At 40.3% G+C, this 9,601-nt stretch overlaps 1 protein-coding gene across 1 annotated transcript; it reads right to left on the reverse strand.

Moving 5' to 3' along the window:
* Positions 1–558: 558 nt before the first annotated feature.
* ESM1 (endothelial cell specific molecule 1) lies at positions 559–9,390 on the reverse strand. The gene is made up of 3 exons (XM_059173971.1): positions 8,871–9,390; positions 5,459–5,611; positions 559–2,039 (listed from the first exon to the last, which is right to left on the reverse strand). Exons 1-3 carry the CDS (start codon positions 9,169–9,171, stop codon positions 1,942–1,944), a joined length of 552 nt encoding a protein of 183 aa, XP_059029954.1. The 5' UTR covers positions 9,172–9,390; the 3' UTR covers positions 559–1,941.
* Between the last annotated feature and the right edge of the window lie 211 nt (positions 9,391–9,601).

A 9,601-nucleotide genomic window follows, 5' to 3' on the forward strand; every position in this document is an offset into this window, starting at 1 on the left:
TGAACCCCTCCTATTGCTGGATACGATACTCTTAAGCTACAAAGCTAAATGCTACTCTATTCTTTTTTTCCCCTAAGATTTTATTTATTTATTTGAGAGAGAGAGAGAGAGAGAGAGCACGCCAGAGCGGGGAGGATTGGAGGGATAAGCAGACTCCGGGATTGTGACTTGAACCGAAGTCAGGTGCTTAACCGACTGAGCCACCCAGGCTCCCTGCTCTATTCTTTTATATGCGCACTGAAATGTTCATCTTTGCCTATGTCTTCTAAAGAATAAGCACCTTCAGACCCTAATGGAAGACTTCTTTTGTTTTTGCCTCTATAGGATGGGATATTATGTGAGGACCTGCTTTTCAAGAAGCTGTAAGGCACAAGGAGATCAAAAATGTGAGGCAAAGAAATAAATATTATAGCCTCAAGTTTTGACAGAGAATGCTTATCTGTAGCAGCAAAGTCAGTTGAGAAGCCTCCCTTTAATATGCATACAAGAGTTCTGATTCATTGGGTGAATCTTTTAAATAATTTAATGATTTAACAAAGTTATGAATGGACTCGAAGCAGCTGTCTTATTTTTTATTGAACAATCATAAACTTTGCCTTTTAAAACATATCCTAACAGCTTACTCAGCTTACATTCAAAGACCCTCCCACACACACATTCACAACTCTGTTGGCAAACTCTGAGAATAAAATATAGGTAAATAGTAAAATAATTCTTAAATAATCTTCACTCCAAATAAAATACTTACGCAAATATTTCCTAACAAAATCTAGTACAACAGTCCTATTTGTGCTAAGGTCCTCCCAAGTGTACACATAATTCCACTTATCAACCAACTTTAAAGGAAAGGAAAATAAGAAAATGAACAATATTTTAAAGTGGACATTTCCTACCGAAAACTGACTCTTTTCCAAACCTCCTAAAAAAGCATTTTCTATTTTAAATATGAAACTCATCTAAGTCACTGCACTTTTAAATAAATTTCTTCGGTTGCTCATTTTCTGAGATTTTATAAATCCATAATGACTATTTCTAGGTTTCTTTTATGCTTATTACTATTAATATTGCTATAATTATTAATAATAAATTTACCATACATCAGGTGTTTGGACACTTTTACCCATTTTAACAGAGAGTATTTCATTCGTCTTCTCAAGGTGATTAAGTATGGGTATGGAGGGTGACTCAGACTAACATAATTGTTTACAAAAGCCTTCGCACCTCCTCCAAGTGGGCAAAATACTTCCTAGCTCTCTCAGTCTGGGGTGACATTCTTTAAAACCATTTATGAGAGTGTACATTTGCCCTCTGCCTCAGAATCATCCCTCAGATAAGGTAAGCTGGGCACGACAAGTAGCAACCCTTTGAAACCTGCCTCAACTCAAGGCTGCTCCTCAACCTCCCACAAGATTCAAACATCCCACTTCCTTCAGGGATTGTTTTGTGTTGACTTTTCCAAAGTAAATAAGAAGCACAACTAAATTCTATTGATGTTACCACAAGGAAGACCTAATTATCATACTTTTCCACCCTGAACCCCCTTCTCTCACTCCTAACTCTCCCTCCGTCTTGTATCCCAACATCAGTGTATATCCGAGTCACAGACTCACTCTGGTCTTCAGCTTTGGCTAGCTCTCTCTTTGGCTGACCTGCACTCACATTAAGATTATCTAAATGGCATTTTCAGTTCTTCGGTATTACTATAAACACATATTTAACAAATCTATATGCATTCAAATATTTAACAAATATCTAAAAGTGTTCAGTCATATGCGTTTTTATGGGTTGTTAGTAGCCTACATTTTTTTTTTCCTGGACCCACACACATGGCCTCCCAAGATCACACGTCCATATGCTATAATCTAGACAGTTCCTAAAATGTTGGCTGTGTGTTGAATGATCATTAAAATAAGGGTCTTCTCTCAGAAATCCCACCCAGGATCAGCGAGGATTTAACCATTTCATTACAGGAGAGCGGGCATTCTCTTTTACGAGTTCTTCTCTCACAGCGTTGCCGTCTCCAGATGCCATGTCATGCTCTGAAATTAGAAGGAATACAAATCATGTCCAGATGTTTATAACTCTAAGACAAAGAACAGTTTTATCTTACTTTTGTATTACAAGGGACGTACAATAAAGGCCTTAATAGATTCAAAGAGTCTGTGCTCACTGTATCCGCCCACTCTCTGTAAATCGGCGCATCCCATTCACATCAGCACCCCTGAATGATTTCTCTTCATATACCTATCATCACTGGACATTATCTTATACATGCATTTGTCGTTTTTTTGTTTTGTTTTGTTTTATTTTTTGTTTTGTTTTTTTTCATGTATTATCTCACCCCACCACTAGAATATCATCTCCGAGAAGGCAGGGCTTTGCTTTATTCACAGCTACTGTGCCTGAAACATAGTAGGTGCTTAATAAATACTTATGGAATGAGCAAATATAACAATAGATCTCTAAGTAAGATTTTATACTATCTGGTATATAAGAGGGCTTAACTTATTGTGTGGCCCCAGAAAGCAGATGCAGATCAAAGGACAGAACTTTTCTAAAGATAGCTTTTGTTCTGCATAAAAGTTTATAATATTTAGAATTTTCCAAAGTGAAATTTATCTGCTTCTGAGAGTAGCAAGGTGTGTTTGCTTCAACAGTGCACGTCTTAATATGGAATGCTGTAAGGTCATTGCACCTCGGCAGAGGAATGTGTGCAAAGTAATCAAATATTCCAGATCTTACAGTCCCCAACTCCCTTTAAAAAAAATTGCCTTGCAAATTCCCAGACTTAGAAAATTGGAAATCTCACAACAACAAGAACAACAACAACAAATGGAAATAGGAAGGCAGGAAACCCACTTGCCAAGAATATAGTAGCCAATGGGAAGAAAGCTAGAGAAGATAAGCTCCTGGAATTAGGGTATGGAAGCGACCTTAAGAAGTCCCTGTGCAGATGGACCTTGGAACCACTGACAAAGGCTTTGTAAACAGATCTGTGCAGAGGTGATATGAAGTCTATTGCAAGACTGAGCCCCCAAGCCTCCTCCTACAAACAGTGGCACATGCGCCCTGGCAAGTCCAACAGACGCGATGCACCACTGAGCAGAGGAGCTCCAGTGCAGCCTTTCTGTGAAGACCTTAGGACATTCTGCTCTCCAGCCTGAACCTAAAGTTTACCAAGATCACATTAGTAATCATCTTTTGCCGCCCCTTTAGCTAATAAAAGCAAACACCTTAGGTCAGAAAATGTTTTTCCTATGAATTTCTATTAAGAATCTTGATATGTAATTTGGGCATAGAAATATTTTTTTGGTGTAACCTGTAATGTAACTTCCACCCAGCAAAATATCTGTGTCCGAAGCATCTATATAGTAGTCAAGAGATCTGTCAAATGTGCATGCAAATGACAGAGGCTGACAGGCTCAAGGGAAAGAGACTGCACCAAAGTCCAGTGGAGAAGAAGATGTGTGGCTGAGTGTGCAGTGGGAGGGACGGGTGTTCCTTTCCTGAAGATAATTCCAAAGCTGTTCTCATGGGCCTTCCAAACATTCATCCTAAACACCAGATTCACAAGGGAATCAATTCTTTCTCCGTGGGAAAGGTTTAGGTGCCACCATAAATGAACGAAGAGGAATACAAAAGTGGTTCTCCAAAGTGCTCTGTAGCCTGCAGTTTTTTTAAAAAAAGATTTTATTTATTTATTTGACAGAGAGAGATCACAAGTAGGCAGAGAGGCAGGCAGAGAGAGAGGGGGAAGCAGGCCCCTTGCTGAGCAGAGAGCCCAATGAAAGACTCGATCCCAGGATCCTGAGATCATGACCTGAGCTGAAGGCAGTGGCTTTAACCCACTGAGCCACCCAGACACCCCTGTAGCCTGCAAGTTTTAAAAAAGCAAGATGAGACAAAAAAAGATGCAAGTGTTTGATACAGTTAGCTGTACTAAGACAATAGGTTTCAAACCTGTACTGAATTAATCAAATCATTCAAAAAAATGTGTAGGTCTTGGAAAGTAGATTGATGGTTACCAGGGGCTGGGGAATGGATTATGAGGAATGGGAGCAACTGCTTAATGGACAGTGGGGTTTTATTTTGAGGTGGTGAGAATGTTCTAGAACTGGACCAAAGGGCCAGCTATGCAACATTGTTAATGTACTAACTACCACTGAAATGTTCACTTCAAAATCATTAATTTTCTGTTATGTAAATATTACCTCAATATGAAATTTTGTTTTAGGACTTAAAAAGCAAACTTTTTCCATTTTGCTTTTCAAGGACTATAGGACAGTCATAAGTACTTAAAATATTAATGATAATCTTAATTTCCAGATCAAAATTTCACAAAGATACCTTCCTAACAGCTTTTAAAGGTGGGGTAGGATGGTCCTTTTAAATTGATGTTTAAGGGCATAACCACACTTCAACATAAAAATTCACTTAAAAATACAGTATTTCCTCTTTTAAAGTACTTAATTATATCCATGTGTAAGGAGGAGGTAAAGCTGGGAATCAGTACATTTGCCAAATATTTCAAATCTTAGTTAACTTGAAGCGCAAAGCACCAGAAAGAATAGCTAAATAAAACGGACTTGGATTGTCAACTATTTGTATGTAAGGAGGGAGAAAACTGTATAGTTTGTTGGTACTGCAGTTTCCATGGCTACATGTTGTTTTAAATGAGCTACTTTCAATTTAATGAAGCTTTACCATACTGTATATGGTAACATTTATTGCACGAGATAACCATTTATTGCATAAGATAACCAAATATGTCAATAGCACCCTCTGATATGTTGTATTTCTCACATTTTAACAACCTGGATCCAAAATACACATTGCATGAACAAGCATCATGTGACCATTACTACAATTTCATTCAAAGGCTTTGAGATAATTCCCAAATTTCAATCACAGTTACTGTCTCTCATCCTCTCCAACATCCATAAAAATGCATGCTTGGAAATATTCCATTTAAATACTCCCATTTTGTTAAAAGAAAAAAAAAAAGAAGAAATGCTCTATAATTTCTATCTTGGCTCTTAAACCTTATCCAATAAATTCCTGAGTATATGTTTTTCTACATGAACTTGAGAGAGAAGTAGCTTTGTCTAGTTTGTATATAAAACAGATCACTGAAGAATTTGAAGAACTTTATATATCTGGGTTATTTTCTTATTACAGGTATTTTGATAATCAATCATATTTATTCTTCATAAAACAGGGTAAACTTTATGGAAAAATGAAATCTTTAAAATCTTTTAAATCTTTAAAAACACACACACACACACACACACACACACCAGCAACAACAACCAAACTCAACCACCACCCTTTCTCCCTGGGGAAATTTTTAAAAAAATCATTCAAACCCATGCTTTAAGCTTGTCATCTATATTTCTTGAGTTATTCAAACTGAAAATGAGTTTAATTTTCCAGTGTTTATACTGAAATTAATTCTTACCTGTGTGAGAAACAAATCTCCTGTTGGAAGACTTGGCTACCGAATATTGGAAGAAGGGAAATTTCAGACACTTGCCAGTCACTCTGTCACATATGCCTGACTGACAGTTGCAGGTCTCCCGGCATTCCATCCCGAAGGTGCCATAGGGGCAGTCTGAGGACAAAGGGAAGGTTTAGAGAGGGAGCCACTCTTTGAGGACAAGCCTGCTGTCTCACAACCCTTGTGCGCACGGCCTCCAGATTCTGAACAAACCTCACGAATTTTGACCATCAGGCAAAATCCAATTCTTGAAAAAAACACCGAAGTTTTGGGAGTTGGTATTTAAAGTCACAAATCACACACTAAGATCAGATCATGGACACCTCAACTGCCGTGTCCTGTCGTGAAGTTCAGTTAAAGGCAGCTACGCATAACCAACATCCTTGAACCAGACAATTCTGTTCACTTTCTCCTTAGATACCAATAGACAGGTGTGTTCTCATAATTTCCTTAGATGACTCCTGTGACAGCTGAGTGAAGTGGGCAATGGAACAGACACATGCATCAGCTTTTCAAAGAGTTTAAAGGATGTGATGCTGCCTTCAAATCCACTGTCTTCACAAACAACGTAATATTTTGGATGATAGGAAAGGGCTCCACCCACCCTAGCCAGGGACCGAGAAGGGTGTCATGGCAGCTCTCCATGAAGTGATCCCTCCTCAGTCCACTCTTTCTCTGTTGAAACGGCAGCACAATTTACCCAACTCCCCCAGATGTTAAGAGGATTTACTAGGAGAGCCTCTGCAGATCTAAGATGCAACATACTAAGAAAAACAAGAGAGCTGAGAATTTACCTGTATACCTCCCCAAATCTGGAAGCATTTCAAACTTCAGTATGTTCATACTCAGACTTAACATGCGATACTGAGAAGACGACGAACCCATTTACTACAAATGCAGGGTCTTAAGACATAAGCAATATCTCTATAGATGACCCAGTCTTCCTCCCCCCCTCCCTGATGACCCAGTCTTTAACAACCAAGTAGAATAGATGCAGAATATTTATTCTCTGGGCATGAGAACATTCTTGTAAGTAGTGAAGCAACTGAGCCCTGCCCAATCAAATATCCCACATAATGACCAAGGTAGATGTTAATAAAATTTATTTTTAGAAGAGATTTAGAAGTCTTCTCACTGTAACTCTTCAGATTACAGAGGAATCTGTTTTTTTTTTTTTTTTTTCAAAAAGATTTTATGTATCTGATAGATAGCGAGACAGCCCAAGCATGAGGGAGAGGGAGAAGCAGACTCCCCGCCCAGCAGGGATCCTGATGTGGGGCTCAATCCCAAGACTCTGGGAACATGACCTGAGCTGCAGGCAGACGCCCAACCAACTGAGCCATCCAGGGGCCCCGAGGAGTCTAGTTTTAAACATTAGCTTCTCTGTTGGGAAGAACCATCCTTAAAAAGGATCCTAAAAGCCTCTTGCAGAAAAGCACACAGGATTGGGATTTGACTGTGTTTCTAGGTGATTTCGAACACTAACACATGAGCCAAAGTCTCAGTCGCGCTTCTACTGAAACCCCCAGTGTGTTGAATAGCACTGGCTGGATAGCAGGTGTTCAGTAAAAATGTGTTTGGCTGGCTGGCTGTTAACCCGGCAGCATAATGCCAAACATCTGAATATTCAGAAAGCATCTGGAGGTGCAGCTAAAGTATACAGTTTTCCTATGAATGTTCTGTGAAACAGCTGAAGGAGGGAGTCTGCCCACAGCAAAACTCAACATCCCTAAGTAGAGTTGGGGAGGTTCACACAGGGTCACTATGTCCAGCAGAGAGAAAAATGTTCGAAATTAGACTCACTTGCAGTCTGAAGCTGCCAGGAAGAACATTTTAAAATACATTAAAAAAATCTATTCCATTAACAGCTACCTCACTCATTCAGTAGAATGTGCGACTGCTAAAGATCCCAGATGCCTTGCAATGTTTCTTTCCCCAGAGGTGACATTGCATTTACAATCACATTTACAGAGGCGATTTTTATGCCAAGAGAGAAAGCAATCCACTGCGTATACTTGCTATATCATAGTATGATTGTGTTAACCGCTTCCTCCCTAATTTCCTTCTGTGAAATCCTGTGATTTACAGAAAATACAGATTCTGGTCAGCCTAAACGTTTGTGAATGTTCACCAAAAAATGCTTCATCAATATTCTGTCTTTCGTTGGTTATAAACAAAAATAAACGGGACAAAAAACAAGATTCTCCTAATAGTCCAATAATTTATTTTCTAAATTCAGTATACATTGTAGATTAAAAGGTAAATTAATTTATAACATATTTATCTAAAAGGTGGATGAATTAATGAGACTGTCTCGATGGTGAATGGTTATGATTTGTGAAGGAAAACAACTGTATTGAATACATAAAACATAAGAATGAAATAAAAAAGAAAATATAAGAAATAAATTTCCCAGTCCCTTTAATCGTTTTAAAGGCTTCTTTTTATTACAGAACTGATGAATGGGGCTATAGCATATGTGTTTCATCTTGATAATGGCTTTTAATGATGAGATCATGAGGTATCCGTTTATAGAGTATCTTAAAACCACGATTCTTTTGATTCTAAACATTTTAAACTACAGTCACTAAGTCTGAAATAAATTGTGTAACTGTGTAACTACATTGTTTAGTATTATTTCAACCTGATGACATTCTTCTTTAAGTCTGTAAACTCTCATTCTTTACAGACTTCCATTTTTATTTTTCTTTACTGTTATTTTTACTTGTCTTAAACCATCTGCTGTTTTTCTAGATGACCAAACACCTTTATAAAGTGGAATGGGTTTGTTTTATACTTCAGGGTACCCTCTTTTAAAGAATGTGAGTCATTCTGTTAGATGACTTAAGCCCACCCTATTTCACAAAATGCATTAGCGTTCATCAGAAATATTTGATCTTGAGAGATGCCCTCCAACCCGTGGACCCTTTCAAGATCAAAGAATCCCTAAGCCCACGGCTAGACACCCCTGAAAGGTTATCTAGGGCAGACCTCTGTAATCACTGTGTTGCAGAAAATAAAGAATCTTAACCATCCAAACAGATTACCCATCGAGTTCCTAAAGTTTTCCAGAAAGGGAGGTCCCACAATTTTTCATTGCAACTTTTTTTCTTAAATCTCTTCCACATAAGGAGTGAAATGCCCTGTTGCTTTCTGTGCCTTGCTGCACCCTGGGTTCAGCCGCTGTTTTGCAGAGTTCCTCCTCTCTCCCTCTCCCTGTCACAATACCTGTGAGGGGCCCCCTTCCTAAGCCACCTGCATTTTCCCTCTTGTCCTTGGCAGCAAAGCCTCCGCACTTCCCAGGCAGGCTGAAAGCCCTCAGTGTGCCCCCCCTCCCCTGGGGGGCGGGGAGAAGCGAGAGGTCACCCTTTACCTTTGCAGATACCGAACTCGTCACCAAAGTCATCCTCCTCACTGTAAAACTGACACCTGAGCCCCGGGCCGCACTTGACGCCGTCCATGGCCGACACCGTGCGGTAGCAGGTCTCGCCCAGCCCCGCGGCGCACACCCGGCAGCAACCGCAGTCGTCCAGCACTGTCCTCTTGCAGCGCAGGCTGCTTTTGCACGCGGCGCTGTCGCAGCGCTCGGGGCAGTCCACCGCATACTTGGTGCTCCAGGCCGCCGCCAGGTGCGCAGGGACCAGGAGCGTGGCCAGCAGCAGGAGGCTCTTCATGTTCCCCGAAGGCTCTGGCTTGCCTGCCCGCGGGCGGGGTGGTCTTTGCTGGCGGGAAGCAGCTGTCCAAAGTGGTAGCTGAGCCTCTGCCTACACGTTTATGAGTTTTATACACTGGGTTGCCCGCATGCTTCCCCGTCATCAATTTCCTCAACCCAGCAGCAGCGCTGTCCTCTTGCCAGGCTCTCTTGTTTTAGTTTATGAAATCCAGGATGAAGGCTGGATTAACACGCCGCTGCCATCCAGGAATTGAAAAGCCCAAGCTGATGTCATCTGTTATGTTTAGATGGTTGTTTTGCATGAGCCCTGAAAAACTCGCTCACATCCGTCTCAAGGGCTCAAGGACGTCTGTGAGGGGGGAATAGAGAAGGTTGCATACCCTCCTTCAGGACAGGAATTGTTCTGACACCGGCATATCACTCGGGCTGTG

This window comes from Mustela lutreola, chromosome 5 (assembly GCF_030435805.1).
Source record: "Mustela lutreola isolate mMusLut2 chromosome 5, mMusLut2.pri, whole genome shotgun sequence".
Taxonomy (NCBI): Eukaryota; Metazoa; Chordata; class Mammalia; order Carnivora; family Mustelidae; genus Mustela; species Mustela lutreola.

Bases quoted from the DNA above. Each gene is read 5' to 3' on its own strand.
- ESM1 (XM_059173971.1), bottom strand. From the start codon at position 9,171: ATGAAGAGCCTCCTGCTGCTGGCCACGCTCCTGGTCCCTGCGCACCTG. The intron at 5,612-8,870 runs GTAAAGGGTGAC...CTTTGTCCTCAG, and splicing joins CGAGTTCGGTATCTGCAAAG to ACTGCCCCTATGGCACCTTC. The intron at 2,040-5,458 runs GTAAGAATTAAT...TTCTAATTTCAG, and splicing joins GAGATTTGTTTCTCACACAG to AGCATGACATGGCATCTGGA.